The following is a 19,325-nucleotide window of genomic DNA, read 5'->3' as shown; positions in this document are numbered from 1 at the left end:
ACCTCCCCATGTTAAGAACTGCTTTCGGAATGGACACTCTCCCAACCTCCCCATGTTAAGAACGGCTTTCGGAATAGACACTCTCCCAACCTCCCATTGTTTAAGAACGGCTTACGGAATAGACACTCTCCCAACCTCCCCATGTTAAGAACTGCTTTCGGAATAGACACTCTCCCAACCTCCCCATGTTAAGAACTGCTTTCGGAATAGACACTCTCCCAACCTCCCCATGTTAAGAACGGCTTTCGAAATGGACACTCTCCCAACCTCCCCATGTTAAGAACTGCTTTCGGAATAGACACTCTCCCAACCTCCCCATGTTAAGAACTGCTTTCGAAATGGACACTCTCCCAACCTCCCTATGTTAAGAACTGCTTTCGGAATAGACACTCTCCCAACCTCCCCATGTTAAGAACTGCTTTCGAAATGGACACTCGCCCAACCTTCTCATGTTAAGAACTGCTTTCGGAATAGACACTCTCCCAACCTCCCCATGTTAAGAACGGCTTTCGGAATAGACACTCTCCCAACCTCCCATTGTTTAAGAACGGCTTTCGGAATAGACACTCTCCCAACCTCCCCATGTTAAGAACTGCTTTCGAAATGGACACTCGCCCAACCTCCTCATGTATAGAATGGCTTTCGGAATGGACACTCTCCCAAGCTCCCCATGTAAAGAACGGCTTTCGGAATGGACACTCTCCCAAGCTCCCCATGTTAAGAACGGCTTTCGGAATAGACACTCTCCCAACCTCCCCATGTTAAGAACTGCTTTCGGAATACACTCGCCCAACCTCTCCATGTTAAGAACGGCTTTCAGAATAGACACTCGCCCAACCTCCTCATGTTAAGAACTGCTTTCGGAATGGACACTCTCCCAACATCCCCAGGTTATATGTATTGTGTATGTATGTATGGATGTGTGTATGTTTATGGGTATTGATGTGTGTACATGTATATATATGTATGTATACATATGTCATGTCTGCTTGAGCGTGTGAATTCACTGGCAGGACAAAAATAAAAAAAAGAAAAGATTATTTTCGGGCTAATGGACTATATATATATATATATATATATATATATATAGCAGTCTTGTGTTGCCTGAAGAGAAGGCCTATACTACTAATTGAAGTAAAAGTTATTTTCCTGAAATGTTAAGATAAATTGAAACGCCAACAAATTTTTTTTGGTTAAATCAAAAAAAAATTTATTCTTAAAAGAGCGACAAACTAACTGCAAAGCGATTATGGCCAGAAATGCATACAAACCCTGCACAGATAGACCTTATTATTGGCTTTTAATTAATTTTGTAATTAGCATTTGGTTATAATTGATATTTGCTTTCTATTTTAATTAAATGTTTGAAATTTAAAAATAAAATTTTTTCTTATTCACAGGTGACAGCAGGGAAAATATTGAAGTGTTATTTTTTATGAAATTTGGAGATAAATTGAAAGAAACGCCAACAATATTTTTTAAAATAAAAAAAAACAAATTTTATTCTTAGAAGAGCTGTCGGGTAAAAATTCATTACAAGTGTTAGTGAGCCTCTTGATTAAACGGACACTTCTTCAGCGTTGCAGATCTTTTGTAATATAAAAAAATATTTTCAAAATCTAGTCCTGCAGATCAACAGTGAGTAGAAACCTTATCTTTGTGAAAATGACGTTATAAAACCTCGATCCATAATTTGTAAATCTTATTTTGAAGATGAACACACAGGAAATAAATTAAAAAAAAAAAAACTTTTTACTTTAAAATGAATTACAAAACAATTTTTTCATTTAATTTAGTGGAACTTATCTCTATATAAATAAAATGAACTCATTTTTTCCCGTCGGATTTTGACCTTAATAGGATTAAAAATCAAGATATTTCATGCAAATATAATATGCACAAACGGCAGAACAATATCTGAGGTGTGTTATAGGCTTATTATTTCTCAAATTCCTCGATAATCTTAGATTTCTATACTTTTTCTGCTGAGAAGTCACGGCCAAAATCGGTTAAGATCAATGGAAGTGGTAAAATATTTTCTCTCTAATAAATTCCTCCTCCCCCTGCCACCACTTAACACCGTTTGGGGATCGTTCACAAGGAACAGTTGAGAAGAGAACACCGGTTTGGCTTCATAGTTCTTTCATGTGAAGTTATTTAAAATCACTAAACTAAGCTGCAGTGCTCTGTGGCGTAGTGGTTAGCGTGCTGGAGAATTCACATTATATTTTCACGTTCGCGCCGACCTACCGTAGTCGTTTTTTTTTTTTTTTTTCTAAACAACTGGAATGGACTTTTCTTGGTGGCCGAACTGTTAACGTTGCAGATGTTTTTTTTTTTTCACACTTTATTTTCCTACTTTTACTCATGACTCTGGATTTGATCCTTCCTACTTACCTACCATAACATTTTTTAAAACTCCCCCCCCCCCCCGTCCCGGAAACAAACACTCGGGCAACGCCGGGTACCCCCGCTAGTATTAAATAAAACAATATTCCAGGAACAAATTTTTTTAAACAGACAACATACATTTCTAAAATTAAAGTAAGTGAACCCCTTTGACATAACGAACCATTTACAAAAAACCTTATTCTTGTTAAAATATTTAACTGTGAAAAAACTCAGTCATTAAACGAACAACATACATTTCTAAAATTAAAGTGAGTCAATCCCTTTGCAATAAAATGTTTGACGCCAGTGGTAGAGTTTTACCAAATAAGGAAATGATACCAAATTGAAAAAAACAAACTTTTTACTTTAAAATGAATTACAAAACAATTTTTTCATTTAATTTAGTGGAATTTATATTAAATAAAGCAATATTCCAGAAACAAATTTTTTTAAACAGACAACAAACATTCCAAAAACTAAGGTGAGTGAACCCCTTTGCAATAACGAACCATTAAAAAAAAATAATTATGCAGACTGACAATGAGCAGAAACCTTAAACTTTTTAAAAAATAGTCGTGCAGACTTTATCCTAATGAGGTTTGTGGTAAATCAAATAAAAATGACGTCATAAAAACACACTTCAACTGAAGAGAAGGCCTATACTACTAATTGAAGTAAAAGTTTTATTTTCCTGAAATGTTCAGATAAATTGAAACGCCAACAAATTTTTTTTGGTTAAATTACAAAAAAAATTTATTCTTAAAAGAGCGACAAACTAACTGCAAAGCGATTATGGCCAGAAACGCATACAAACCCTGCACAGATAGACCTTATTATTGGCTTTTAATTAATTTTGTAATTAGCATTTGGTTATAATTGATATTTGCTTTCTATTTTAATTGTTTGAAATTTAAAAATAAATTTTTTTTTTATTCACAGGTGACAGCAGGGAAAATATTGAAGAATTATTTTTCTTGGTAAATCAAATAAAAATGACGGATATTAAGCAGGCAACATATATTCCTAAAAATACAGTGAGTGAACCCCTTTGCAATAACAAACCATTTACAAAAGATAGTTATGCAGATTATCTTTATGACGTTTGCGGTAGAGTTTTACCAAATGAAAAGGATGTCATAAAACACGTTTTTAAGTGAGTGAACCCCTTCGCTATAAAGAAACACTTTTACGAACTTGTCATGCAGACCGACAATGAGGACAAAATGATACCAAGTGAAAATGTCTTAAAACACATGTCGACCTATACTGGGGAGCAGGCCCATACTGAAGAGGTCAACCATAATGGGGAGGATACCGATACTGCAGAGAATCCCCATACTGGGGAGCAGGCCCATACTGAAGAGGTCAACCATAATGGGGAGGATACCGATACTGCAGAGAATCCCCATACTGGGGAGCAGGCCCATACTGAAGAGGTCAACCATAATGGGGAGGATACCGATACTGCAGAGAATCCCCATAATGGGGAGGAGGCCCATACTGAAGAGAATACCCGATATGACCTCATAAAACACACCTCAACCTCTACCGAAGATACCCATAGTGGGGAGAATCCCCATAATGGGGAGGAGGCCTATACTGGGGAGACTGACAGTGAGCAGAAACCTTATCCTTATGACGTTTGTGATATAGTTTTTCCAAATAAAAAGGATGTCATAAAACGCACCTCGACCCATAATGGGGAGGAGACTTGTACAGAACAGGATGTCAATTATGGGGAGAATATCCATAATGGGGAGGAGACTTGTACAGAAGAGGATACCAATCATGAGGAGGGCGTCCGTACTGAGGAGGATGTCAATTATGGGGAGGATATCGATGTTGGGGAGAATGCCCATAATGGGGAGGAGACTTGTTCTTGTGAAATCTGTGGCAAGTCGCTTCGAACAAAAGTTATTTTAGAACAACACCTTCGGATCCACTCTGGCGTGAAACCGTATTCTTGCAAGACGTGTAGCAAATGTTTCCGAACGAAAGGTAGTCTTCACCTGCATGTGCAGATTCACGGTACAACGAAACCGCATTCTTGCGAAGTATGTGGCAAAGCTTTTCGTACGAAACCGAATCTAAGACAACACCTGCAGGTTCACATGACAGAAAGACCGTACTCCTGCGAGGTTTGCCACAAATCGTTCCCGCAAAAGTATAACTTGCGGATGCATATGCTGATGCACCTGTCGGAGAAACCGTTTTCGTGCGAGACTTGTGGGATGTCGTTCAAACGGAAGTCAGTGTTGCTGAAACACATTGGAACTCACAGCGGAGAGAAGCAGTATACATGCCAGACATGTGATCGATCGTTCAGGCAAAAATCTGATTTGGTCACCCACATCCGAACACACACTGGAGAGAAACCATATTCTTGCGGAGATTGCAGCTCATCGTTTACGACTTCGTCTGGTTTAAAAAGACACCTGCTATCACACACGACAGAAAAGCCGCACCGTTGTGAAGTATGCGGCTCTGCTTTCAAGTGCAACTCGGATTTAAAGGTCCACATACGAACTCACACGGGGGAGAAGGCCCATGCTTGTGGGATTTGTTATAGATTGTTTACAAAAAACTATGATTTAAAGCTACACATGCTAACACATAGTGGTGATAAGCCACATTCTTGCAAGCTGTGTTCGAAATCGTTTCGATACAAGCATTCTGTGAAACAGCACATGATCGCTCACCACGGTGAAGAGCAGCCTTTTTCTTGTGAAGCATGTTGCTCAGCGTTTTTGACTTCAGCTGGTTTAAAAAGACACCTGCTGACACATACGACAGACAAACCACACACTTGTGAAACCTGCGGCTCTTCATTCAAAAACAAATACGATTTAAAGGTGCATCTACGGAAACACAGCGGAGAGAAACCGTATACGTGTGAAATATGCGACAAGTCGTTTGCATACCAATCTTCGATAAAGCTGCACAAGCTGGCGCACAGTGGAGAAAAGCCACATTCTTGTGGCGTTTGCAGTTCGTCATTCAAAACGAAATACGATTTAAAGATGCACATTCGGAAACACACCGGCATTAAACCTTTTTCTTGCGAAATCTGTCAAAAATCTTTTACAACAAAAATCCATCTGAAAGTCCACCGCCGAACGCATGCGGAGAGCGCTTATTCTTGCAACATCTGCGGCCGTCTGTGTTCGAGAAAGTACGATTTGAAAACACACATGAGAACTCACACAGGAGAGAAACCATATTCTTGTCACGTATGTGGTTCATCTTTTTCAACGTCGTCAGGTTTATGCAAACACTCCACGTTGCACACAAAGCAAAACGATAGAAAGATCAAATCCTTAAAAGAGGGCGCGGTTAAAGCCTCCGAAGAGCAAGAGATCGTCTCACATTTAGAAACAAAAAGTGATGACGTCAACAGCAAAACTTGTTCGAAAGCACAAATAAAAACGCAAACCGAAAGCTGGGAGATTGCTTATTCGTGCAATGTCTGTGACTATCTGTGTTCGAGAAAATACGATTTGAAAACTCATATGAGAACACACACAGGTGAGAAACCATACTCTTGTGACGTGTGTGGGTCGTCTTTTTCGACGTCGTCGGGTTTATGCAAACACATCAAATTGCACGCAAAACAAAATAAGAAAATTAAACCAAAGCGGGGAAGAAAAAAGAAACAGCAAAAATCCTTAAAAGAGTGCTCGATGGGAGCCTCCGAAAAGCATGAGATTGTCTCACATTTGAAAGAAAAAAGTGATGAGGCTGATATAAAAACGGAGGAAGAAAATAGTTATGAGATTAATATAAAAACAGAGGCTTTCGATTAGCAAAGTATTTCAAACAACTGATGAACTCTTACCACTTGTGCCCCCTTGATATATAAAAACAGAAGCTTTCGATTAGCAAAATAGCAGTATTTCAAACAACTTTATTAACACATGCTGGTGTTTTACAAGTACTTTATTGGAATGTGCTCTGATGAACTCTAACCACTTGTGTCCCCTTGACATAAAAAAATAATAAACGGGTTCGATCCTCATACTTACTTTTTTTAACCCCCCCTCACTTCCAACCACCCGGGCAACGCCGGGTACCCCTCGCTAGTACCCATATAAAAGACAGGTACGGCCAATGATGGAGTACTGTTGTTAACGTTAAAGGCCTTGTAAATCATCCTCGAGTGGCCTCTAGGCCTTGTAAATGGCGATTGCTATGTAAAAAAAAAAAAAAATCCTTCAAAGAGCGCTTTATTAAAGCCTCTGGAGTGTATGTGATGGGAAGAAAAAGTGAGGAGGACGAAAAAGTGAGGAGTTTGATTTAAAAAAATCCTTAAAAGAGTGCTCGGTCGGAGCCGCTGAAAATCATGAGATTGTTTGTATCTGTGCCTGAACCTAAACATAGATTCCATGAACAAAGTTTCTTTCTTAGAACTGCACACCTGTGGAACCCTCATCCGTTTACCTGCTTTCCAGCTGACTACAATATTGCCATCTTCAAGTCCAATGTAAACAAATTCTTGATGAGCCGTTCCCCTTAAGCAATCCAATTTACCAAATTCACACTTGTAACGATTACTATGATATTGTCCTTTTGACCAATGTACACTCCTTAACAATCATCCTCGAGTGGCCTCTAGGCCTTGTAAGTGGCGATTGCTTTATAAAAAAAAACAACAAAAATCCTTGAGATTGGAAGAAAAAGTGAGGAGGACGAAAAAGTGAGGAGTTTGATATAAAAAAAATCCTTCAAAGAGTGCTCGGTCGGAGGCTCCGAAAATCATGAGATTGTTTGGAATTTGGAAGAAAATATTTGTGAGGTTGATATAAAAACAGGCTTCCGGATAGCAAAATATTTCACACAAATCTGTGGCCATCTGTGTTCGAAGAAACACGATTTGAAAACATAACAAAAGGAGGAAGCCATTCTTAACATGAGAGTGGGGGGTTGTTTCTTCCGAAAGGCATTTTCTTATTTTCAACCTCCCCATGTTAAGAACGGCTTTCAGAATAAACACACCTTCCCAACCTCCCCATGGTAAGAACATTTTTTAGAATAGACACCCCCTCCCAATGTTAAGAACGGCTTTCCGGAAAAAAAACCCTGTCCATGTCAAGAACCACCATTACCGAAAAAAAAAAAAAAAACAATTTATTAATCTTTTTCTTGAAAAAACAAAGTTTTGTTTTGAAATTTTTTGTTGGACAACAAGAAAAAAACAAATTACAGTAAAAAAAAAAACGTGTTACAAAAAAAAATAAAATAAAAAAAACTTGTTACGGTCGGTTGTTGTTTCTTGGTTTATTTTTTGTTTTGTTTATTTCTTCTGTTAAAATTATTAAGTTTCTTTCATTTTTAAGCAACGTTTCTTACGCTTTCATAATCGGCAAAGCTCGGCGGTTAACGTCGTGTTCCGTAAGTAAGGCGCTAGGTGTATCAGAATTTTTGTAAGAATTTTTGACACCCCTAACACGAAACTACGAATAAAATATAAAAACTCGTAATTTCTCTTTTAAAAGTGGGTTATTGGCATTTGGAAGAAAAATTGATTATGGATTATACTTCCAAAATAAACTATTAAAGTTGTTTTAAAAGTAATAGCAATATTTTTTTATTTTTTAAAAAACAATAATGAATTTTACGAACTCATTATTTTTCAATTTTTAAACTTTAAAAATCTATCAAAATTTTGCTATTGATTCTATTTTTACGATATTTTCAGGGTCAATGTGAAATTTTATGCTCTTTCCAATAAACCGAATATATTTTAGACAAACTTTTTTTTTAATTCACGCTCCCCATTTTCAAGTGTCTATTAAAAAGTAAATAATTTACTCACCAAAGTTTTATATATCTCAAGTTGAAGAGAAAAGGTCAATTAATAATATATTCAAATTTAAAACAACAAAAGCTTCTTTTTTTTAAACCACGTTGTTTGTTTTTTCTTTTGTTTTGTTTTTTAATGAAACCTTGGTCCTTGCTCCTTTAATTGAAAAAAAATTAGGGCTTGAATTACATTTTTCGAGTAGTTATAAGCTTGGAAAGACAGGGGGTCGAATAATTCACGTCTCCCATTTTGCAATATCTATTAAAAGTAAATAATTAATTTACTCAGCAAAGTGTTATATATCACAAATTGAAGAGAAAAGGTCAATAAATAATATATTCAAATCTAACACAACAAAAGTAGTGTTTTTTAGACATTTACCTGTAAAGTCCGAAGTTTAAAACCTTTTAAGAAAAAGCACGTTTGTTTTTTTGTTTTGTTTTTTTAATGAAACCCTTGTCCTTGTTCTTTTAATTGAAAAAAAATAGGGCTTGAATTACATTTTTCGAGTAGTTAAAAGCTTGGAAAGACGGGATGGAATTATTCACTATTTTTCACGAAATTTCTAACACACCTAGCTTGGCGGTTAATGTCATGTTCCGAGCAACGCTGATCAGACGTTGAATTACATCTGGCTCAAATTATGCACAACGGCCAATGATGGAGTACTGTTGCCACATCTGGGCAGGAGCTGCTTAGTCGGGGATGCCCTTTTCTCTTCCCTGCCTCCTCGTTCCGACAAAAGCGACATCGCGAGCCTGTCTCTGTGTTATCGTTATTTTCATGGCTATTACTCGTCGTCTGAGCTCTAATCTCTGGTTCCCCCTCGCCAATCTTTCATGATAAACACTTGTCTAGCTGAAACCATTGTTGAATTACATCTGGCTCAAATTAGGCATAACGGCCAAGGATGGAGTACTGTTGCCACATCTGGGCAGGAGCTGCTTAGTCGGGGATGCCCTTTTCTCTTCCCTGCCACCTCGTTCACACAAAAGAGAAGATGCGAGCGTGTCTCTGCTTTATCGTTATTTTCATGGCTATTACTCGTCGTCTGAGCTCTAATCTCTGGTTCGCCCTCGCCAATCTTTCATGATAAACACTTGTCTAGCTGAAAACATTGTTGAATTATATCTGGCTCAAATTAGGCACAACGGCCAAGGATGGAGTACTGTTGCCACATCTGGGCAGGAGTTGCTAGGAACACCTCCTCCTGCCTTGACAGAATTTAAAATAGACTTTGTAACCCTAACCCAACATAACATTAATTCTTTGTAATAATAATCAATATTTAATTTATATTAATACATACTTAAATTTCGAAATAGACTTTGTGGCTCAGTGGGGGATGCCTTCTTCTCTTCCCTGCAGCCTCTCTCCCACAGAAGAGACGTTGCGAGCCTGTCTCTGCTTTATCGTTATTTTCATGGCTATTACTCGTCTGAGCTCTAATCTCTGGTTCCCCCCTTGCCAATCTTTCATGATAAACACTCGTCTACTGAAACCACTGTCAATAATTTTCCCTGCTCTTTATCTGTGGCTAAACCTAAACGTAGATTCCATGAACAAAGTTTCTTTCTGAGAAGTGCACGCCTGTGGAATTGTCTTCCGTTTGTCTATTTCCCACTTGACTACAACTTGGATGTCTTCAAGTCCAACATAAACAAATTCCTGATAAACTGCCCCCTTAAGTAAGACACTATATCAAATCTTTAATACTAACGATTACTACGATACTATCCCATTGATTATTGTACATGCAATAATCCGTATCCCAAGTGGCTTCTGGGCCTTGATAAGTGGTGACCTCCATGTAAAAAAAAGAAGTGGTGATGCCTATGTAAAAAAAAACTTCTGATTAGCAAAATGGATCTCTTCAGTTTCCTGGAATTTGAGTAATACCAAGTCTCTCCAAATTTCCAGTACTCCCTGCCTCTTTCAATAATTGTTACAGATTAATTTATGTTATCGCAACATCCATTTACCATTAATTTCTCGTTGTTGACAACCATTTGTCTTCACTGGAATTTGTGTGACAACCAGCCTCTTCAAGATCCAAGTCAGGTTCTTCTTCATAAGTCCTGTGGCACCTATGATAACTGGTATGATTGATATCCCCTTAAGATTCCAATTTCTTTTCATATAATACATGAGACCTTGGTATTTGGTCTGTTTCTCTCTTTCAGCTCTGTTCAGTCCGCTATCGTTAGGAACACTCACTTCAATCAAGGTTGCCACTCTCTCTGACTTATTCCATATAACTATGTCAGGTTTCACAGCATTTTCAAGGTAGGTGGCTGTAGGGATTACATGGTCGTAATGTATGGTATATAAGTCATTTCCAACTGTTCTTTCAGGTTGATGTTCCCAGGACTTGCTGCTACACTGGATGTTTAATATTTTAGAATGGAGCTCAGCCGAGCACTTGCAACGATAAAGCAGAGACAAACTCGCAACATCTCTTCTGTGAGAAAGAGGTTGCAGCGAAGAGAAAAGGACATTCCCTACGAGGCTACGAAGTCTATTTTGAACTCTATCAAGGCAGGATAAGTTCTTTCTAGCAGCTCCTTCCCAGATGTGGCAACAGTATTCCATCCTTGGACATACCTAGCTCCTATATAGATAGAGAATTGCATCGGTTGATGTGGTTATTACAAAGAGGGGCATCCTATTAGCAAAGTATTTCAAATAAGACCTCTTCAGTGTGGCTATACACTGTTCAAAAGCATACCTCGGGATGGTTTCCTTTTCATGTCGTGACTGTTTTTTTTTCGTATCCAGTTCCGGTAGCATGATTATTTTCTGAGCCCTGATCTTGGACATTACCACATTTCTTTGTTTATGTTCAGCAAATTTAATTGTATGTAATTTACTGTTATACTCTTAATAAAACAGTGGCACTTGTGCAGTTTAAAACACATTTTTCTGTGAGTATCGTAAGCGAGCAGCAGTGAATAAAAAAAAAGAAAGAAAATAAAACAAACAACCTACCGTAATAATTTCATAAATTTTACTGTGTTTATTTATTTTAAGGCAAAAAAAGGGTGGACCTGTCCATTTGTCTGTTTGTTTGTCCATTTGTCTGTTTGTTTGTCCACACTTTCATCAATAACTACGCCTTGTAATTAGCACCCACTGCTAGTAAAAAAAAAAACAGCAAAAATCCTTAAAAGAGTGCTCTGTTGATGAGGCTATTAAAAAAGGGACTTCCTATTAGCAAAATATTTCAAATAAGACCTCTTCAGAGTGGCTAAACACAGTTCAAAAGCACACCTCAAGATGGTTTCGTTTTTTGTGTCTGGACTCTGTTTTATTCTTTATCCACTTGCAGTTACTTTTTACACGGAGGTCACCACTTATCAAGGCCCGAAGGCCACTCAGGGATAAGGGTTATTGCGTGTACAGTAATGAATGAGATAGTATTGTAGTAATCATTAGTATTGGGGGTTTTGATAGAGTGTCTTACTTAAGGGGGCGGTTTGTCAGGAGTTTGTTTATGTTGGACTTGAAGACGTCCAAGTTGTAGTCAGGTGGGAAACAGGCAAGCGGCAGAGTTCGAAATAGACTTCGTAGCTTAGTAGCGGGCCTTTTTATCTTCCCTGCAACCTCTCTTTTCTTTTAAATAAATGTGTGTGTTTATTTTTTTAAATAAATGTGTGTGTTAATTTTTTAAAATGAATATGCGTTTATTTTTTAAATAAATGTGTTTATTTTTTAAATAAATGTGTGTTTATTTTTTAAATAAATGTGTGTGTTTATTTTTTTTAATAAATGTGTGTTTATTTTTTAAAATGTGTGGTTTTGATAGAGTGTTTTACTTAAGGGGCCGGTTTGTCAGGAATTTGTTTATGTTGGACTTGAAGACATCCAAGTTGTAGTCAGGTGGGAAACAGGCAAGCGGCAGAGAGTTCGAAATAGACTTTGTAGCTTAGTAGGGGGGGCCTTTTTATCTTCCCTGCAACCTCTCTCCCACAGAAGAGATGTTGCGAGCTTGTCTTTGTTTTATCGTTATTTCCATGGCAAGTGCTCGTCTGAGCTCCAATCCCTCAATCAAATTTTTTAAATCTTTACCCCTTCAATTAAAAACATATTTTAGTTGTACGATCAATTGGCACCTTCACCTTTAAACCTTCTGCAACACTTATTTAGAATTCAACCTAATTTAAAAAAAAAAATACAGAAAAAATCTCTTATGGTAAACATACCCGTTATAAAACGAAGATTTCATGTTCCAAAAAGCATTTAAAGTGATTAATGTTAAATCAGTAGCATTACAAGGCTGATCTCGCAAGTTTGAACTATTGTAGACTTAACTGCTTTTTTTTTGTTTTGTTTTTTTCAATGTGGCAATGCGAGAAAATCCCTTTTGGCTTACTCATAAAATTTGATTTCCTTTGTTAAAAATAAAACTACGTGATTTTTGGAATATAACATCGTTTTGTCACAGGTAAGTGCATGTTCCTGTTTTCTATTTTTTTTTTTTTTGATTTGGGTGGGAGATGCAACCAATGCCGATACCGATAAAAAGACGCAGGACTATTATGGCAAACGGACGTTAAGTATTTTTAAAATTCATCCTTAATGTTTTACATGTTACCTTGTTTAAACTTGTTTTTCTTGTTTTATTTATGTATTTATTTGTATCTACTTTCCTGTCTTATTCGCACCCCCCCCATGCTACAAAGTAAACAAACGATTAAAAAAAAAATGCCGGGAATTATTTTTCTCTATTAGAGTAGATAAAGTTAGGACTTTTAAATAAAAAAAAACAAAAAAAAAGGTAGAACTTTTTTCTTTTTTTCTTAAAAAAAAAAATGTAATTTTAATATTTACACATCTGAACGTAACGACTTTTATTCTATAAATAGATAGGCACACGTGCACAATTTATCCGGGAATAGAAATCTTGTTACGCTCTAGAAAGACATGACACATGCCAGTTGGCAAAAAGACGCAGGACTATCATGGCAAACGGACGTTAAGTATTTTTAAAATTCATCCTAAATGTTTTTCATGTTACCTTGTTTAAACTTGTTTTTCTTGTTTTATTTATGTATTTGTATTTATTTGTATCTACTTTCCATTGTACAGTATATCGATACTCTATGGCTGACTGGGATAGCTTCCGCACATTTATATCAGATCTACCTCTGCGTTCCATGTTAAAAAGGGATGTGTCCTCTATAGTATCAGACCTGACAGAATGGTTAATTGTAGGCATAGACGATTTCATACCCTCGAAAAAATTAAAGTTATATAATTATTGAATCTCAATTTGAATTGTCACCAAATTAACACATATTAAAATTAAGAAGTTTTACCTGAATTAAAGTTATATAATTATTGAATCTCAATTTGAATTGTCACCAAATTAACACATATTAAAATTAAAAAGTTTTACCTGAATTAAAGTTATATAATTATTGAATCTCAATTTGAATTGTCACCAAATTAACACATATTAAAATTAAAAAGTTTTACCTGAATTAAAGTTATATAATTATTGAATCTCAATTTGAATTGTCACCAAATTAACACATATTAAAATTAAGAAGTTTTACCTGAATTAAAGTTATATAATTATTGAATCTCAATTTGAATTGTCACCAAATTAACACATATTAAAATTAAAAAGTTTTACCTGAATTAAAGTTATATAATTATTGAATCTCAATTTGAATTGTCACCAAATTAACACATATTAAAATTAAGAAGTTTTACCTGAATTAAAGTTATATAATTATTGAATCTCAATTTGAATTGTCACCAAATTAACACATATTAAAATTAAAAAGTGATAACTGAATTAAAGTTATATAATTATTGAATCTCAATTTGAATTGTCACCAAATTAACACATATTAAAATTAAGAAGTTTTACCTGAATTAAAGTTATATAATTATTGAATCTCAATTTGAATTGTCACCAAATTAACACATATTAAAATTAAAAAGTTTTAACTGAATTAAAGTTATATAATTATTGAATCTCAATTTGAATTGTCAGCAAATTAACACATATAAAATTAAGAAGTTTTAGCTTCCGTACATTTATATTGGATCTACCTCTGCATTCCATGTTTAAAAAGGGATGTGTCCTCTATAGTATCAGACCTGACAGAATGGTTAATTGTAGGTATAGACCATTTCATACCCTTGAAAAAATTCCAGCAAAAACCTAACAGCCAGCCGTGGTTCTCTCCAGAATGTGCTGCTACCATTGCGCACAGAAATCACTTGGTAGGGACATCTCCAGAGGGGCTTCTCCATGCCATATTAGTATGTAATTTTGTATTTATTTATTTATACAGCCAATTCTTTATTGATTATTATATTGTACCCGATATATAGTCGTCATTTCAAAAGTAAAAAAGGAATATGACTTGGTTGCCATCAGCTGGAATCGAAACCAAATCATCAGATAAGTACTGTATCTAAATACTTATATATCATATATGTACAGAGAAGCCTTAGACTCTCAAGCAAATTTTCTGTATTCGTATGTATTTTATATGTATAATTCATATATTTCTATATAATTTATATATCATATATGTACAGAGAAGCCTTAGACTCTCAAGCAAATTTTCTGTATTCGTATGTATTTTATATGTATAATTCATATATGTCTATATAATTTATATATCATATATGTACAGAGAAGCCTTAGACTCTCAAGCAAATTTTCTGTATTCGTATGTATTTTATATGTATAATTCATATATTTCTATATAATTTATATATCATATATGTACAGAGAAGCCTTAGACTCTCAAGCAAATTTTCTGTATTCGTATGTATTTTATATGTATAATTCATATATGTCTATATAATTTATATATCATATATGTACAGAGAAGCCTTAGACTCTCAAGCAAATTTTCTGTATTCGTATGTATTTTATATGTATAATTCATATATTTCTATATAATTTATATATCATATATGTACAGAGAAGCCTTAGACTCTCAAGCAAATTTTCTGTATTCGTATGTATTTTATATGTATAATTCATATATTTCTATATAATTTATATATCATATATGTACAGAGAAGCCTTAGACTCTCAAGCAAATTTTCTGTATTCGTATGTATTTTATATGTATAATTCATATATGTCTATATAATTTATATATCATATATGTACAGAGAAGCCTTAGACTCTCAAGCAAATTTTCTGTATTCGTATGTATTTTATATGTATAATTCATATATTTCTATATAATTTATATATCATATATGTACAGAGAAGCCTTAGACTCTCAAGCAAATTTTCTGTATTCGTATGTATTTTATATGTATAATTCATATATGTCTATATAATTTATATATCATATATGTACAGAGAAGCCTTAGACTCTCAAGCAAATTTTCTGTATTCGTATGTATTTTATATGTATAATTCATATATGTCTATATAATTTATATATCATATATGTACAGAGAAGCCTTAGACTCTCAAGCAAATTTTCTGTATTCGTATGTATTTTATATGTATAATTCATATATTTCTATATAATTTATATATCATATATGTACAGAGAAGCCTTAGACTCTCAAGCAAATTTTCTGTATTCGTATGTATTTTATATGTATAATTCATATATGTCTATATAATTTATATATCATATATGTACAGAGAAGCCTTAGACTCTCAAGCAAATTTTCTGTATTCGTATGTATTTTATATGTATAATTCATATATGTCTATATAATTTATATATCATATATGTACAGAGAAGCCTTAGACTCTCAAGCAAATTTTCTGTATTCGTATGTATTTTATATGTATAATTCATATATGTCTATATAATTTATATATCATATATGTACAGAGAAGCCTTAGACTCTCAAGCAAATTTTCTGTATTCGTATGTATTTTATATGTATAATTCATATATGTCTATATAATTTATATATCATATATGTACAGAGAAGCCTTAGACTCTCAAGCAAATTTTCTGTATTCGTATGTATTTTATATGTATAATTCATATATGTCTATATAATTTATATATCATATATGTACAGAGAAGCCTTAGACTCTCAAGCAAATTTTCTGTATTCGTATGTATTTTATATGTATAATTCATATATGTCTATATAATTTATATATCATATATGTACAGAGAAGCCTTAGACTCTCAAGCAAATTTTCTGTATTCGTATGTATTTTATATGTATAATTCATATATGTCTATATAATTTATATATCATATATGTACAGAGAAGCCTTAGACTCTCAAGCAAATTTTCTGTATTCGTATGTATTTTATATGTATAATTCATATATGTCTATATAATTTATATATCATATATGTACAGAGAAGCCTTAGACTCTCAAGCAAATTTTCTGTATTCGTATGTATTTTATATGTATAATTCATATATGTCTATATAATTTATATATCATATATGTACAGAGAAGCCTTAGACTCTCAAGCAAATTTTCTGTATTCGTATGTATTTTATATGTATAATTCATATATGTCTATATAATTTATATATCATATATGTACAGAGAAGCCTTAGACTCTCAAGCAAATTTTCTGTATTCGTATGTATTTTATATGTATAATTCATATATGTCTATATAATTTATATATCATATATGTACAGAGAAGCCTTAGACTCTCAAGCAAATTTTCTGTATTCGTATGTATTTTATATGTATAATTCATATATGTCTATATAATTTATATATCATATATGTACAGAGAAGCCTTAGACTCTCAAGCAAATTTTCTGTATTCGTATGTATTTTATATGTATAATTCATATATTTCTATATAATTTATATATCATATATGTACAGAGAAGCCTTAGACTCTCAAGCAAATTTTCTGTATTCGTATGTATTTTATATGTATAATTCATATATGTCTATATAATTTATATATCATATATGTACAGAGAAGCCTTAGACTCTCAAGCAAATTTTCTGTATTCGTATGTATTTTATATGTATAATTCATATATGTCTATATAATTTATATATCATATATGTACAGAGAAGCCTTAGACTCTCAAGCAAATTTTCTGTATTCGTATGTATTTTATATGTATAATTCATATATGTCTATATAATTTATATATCATATATGTACAGAGAAGCCTTAGACTCTCAAGCAAATTTTCTGTATTCGTATGTATTTTATATGTATAATTCATATATGTCTATATAATTTATATATCATATATGTACAGAGAAGCCTTAGACTCTCAAGCAAATTTTCTGTATTCGTATGTATTTTATATGTATAATTCATATATTTATATATAATTTATATATCATATATGTACAGAGAAGCCTTAGACTCTCAAGCAAATTTTCTGTATTCGTATGTATTTTATATGTATAATTCATATATTTCTATATAATTTATATATCATATATGTACAGAGAAGCCTTAGACTCTCAAGCAAATTTTCTGTATTCGTATGTATTTTATATGTATAATTCATATATGTCTATATAATTTATATATCATATATGTACAGAGAAGCCTTAGACTCTCAAGCAAATTTTCTGTATTCGTATGTATTTTATATGTATAATTCATATATGTCTATATAATTTATATATCATATATGTACAGAGAAGCCTTAGACTCTCAAGCAAATTTTCTGTATTCGTATGTATTTTATATGTATAATTCATATATGTCTATATAATTTATATATCATATATGTACAGAGAAGCCTTAGACTCTCAAGCAAATTTTCTGTATTCGTATGTATTTTATATGTATAATTCATATATGTCTATATAATTTATATATCATATATGTACAGAGAAGCCTTAGACTCTCAAGCAAATTTTCTGTATTCGTATGTATTTTATATGTATAATTCATATATGTCTATATAATTTATATATCATATATGTACAGAGAAGCCTTAGACTCTCAAGCAAATTTTCTGTATTCGTATGTATTTTATATGTATAATTCATATATGTCTATATAATTTATATATCATATATGTACAGAGAAGCCTTAGACTCTCAAGCAAATTTTCTGTATTCGTATGTATTTTATATGTATAATTCATATATGTCTATATAATTTATATATCATATATGTACAGAGAAGCCTTAGACTCTCAAGCAAATTTTCTGTATTCGTATGTATTTTATATGTATAATTCATATATTTATATATAATTTATATATCATATATGTACAGAGAAGCCTTAGACTCTCAAGCAAATTTTCTGTATTCGTATGTATTTTATATGTATAATTCATATATTTATATATAATTTATATATCATATATGTACAGAGAAGCCTTAGACTCTCAAGCAAATTTTCTGTATTCGTATGTATTTTATATGTATAATTCATATATTTCTATATAATTTATATATCATATATGTACAGAGAAGCCTTAGACTCTCAAGCAAATTTTCTGTATTCGTATGTATTTTATATGTATAATTCATATATGTCTATATAATTTATATATCATATATGTACAGAGAAGCCTTAGACTCTCAAGCAAATTTTCTGTATTCGTATGTATTTTATATGTATAATTCATATATTTATATATAATTTATATATCATATATGTACAGAGAAGCCTTAGACTCTCAAGCAAATTTTCTGTATTCGTATGTATTTTATATGTATAATTCATATATTTATATATAATTTATATATCATATATGTACAGAGAAGCCTTAGACTCTCAAGCAAATTTTCTGTATTCGTATGTATTTTATATGTATAATTCATATATTTATATATAATTTATATATCATATATGTACAGAGAAGCCTTAGACTCTCAAGCAAATTTTCTGTATTCGTATGTATTTTATATGTATAATTCATATATTTCTATATAATTTATATATCATATATGTACAGAGAAGCCTTAGACTCTCAAGCAAATTTTCTGTATTCGTATGTATTTTATATGTATAATTCATATATTTATATATAATTTATATATCATATATGTACAGAGAAGCCTTAGACTCTCAAGCAAATTTTCTGTATTCGTATGTATTTTATATGTATAATTCATATATTTATATATAATTTATATATCATATATGTACAGAGAAGCCTTAGACTCTCAAGCAAATTTTCTGTATTCGTATGTATTTTATATGTATAATTCATATATTT

At 32.9% G+C, this 19,325-nt stretch overlaps 2 protein-coding genes across 2 annotated transcripts in view; one reads left to right on the top strand and one right to left on the bottom strand.

Annotated features, from left to right (window-relative positions):
* Window positions 1-7,648, top strand: part of LOC145271049 (uncharacterized) — a 32,205-nt gene extending 24,557 nt beyond the window's left edge. Inside the window, exon 2 of the mRNA XM_080126595.1 lies at window positions 3,331-7,648. Within this exon, the coding sequence (XP_079982721.1) occupies window positions 3,591-6,194 (2,604 nt within the window). The 5' untranslated portion in view covers window positions 3,331-3,590 and the 3' untranslated portion in view covers window positions 6,195-7,648. The remainder of the gene's footprint in view (window positions 1-3,330) is intronic.
* LOC145271057 (uncharacterized) overlaps window positions 1-19,325 on the bottom strand; it is a 54,257-nt gene that overhangs the window by 20,289 nt on the left and 14,643 nt on the right. The gene's annotated exons all lie outside the window — the stretch shown is intronic.

The sequence above is a fragment of the Euprymna scolopes genome, chromosome 46 (genome assembly GCF_053919585.1).
Source record: "Euprymna scolopes isolate OS-2025 chromosome 46, ASM5391958v1, whole genome shotgun sequence".
NCBI lineage: Eukaryota > Metazoa > Mollusca > Cephalopoda > Sepiida > Sepiolidae > Euprymna > Euprymna scolopes.
This window is presented reverse-complemented; position numbering and strand designations above follow the sequence as displayed.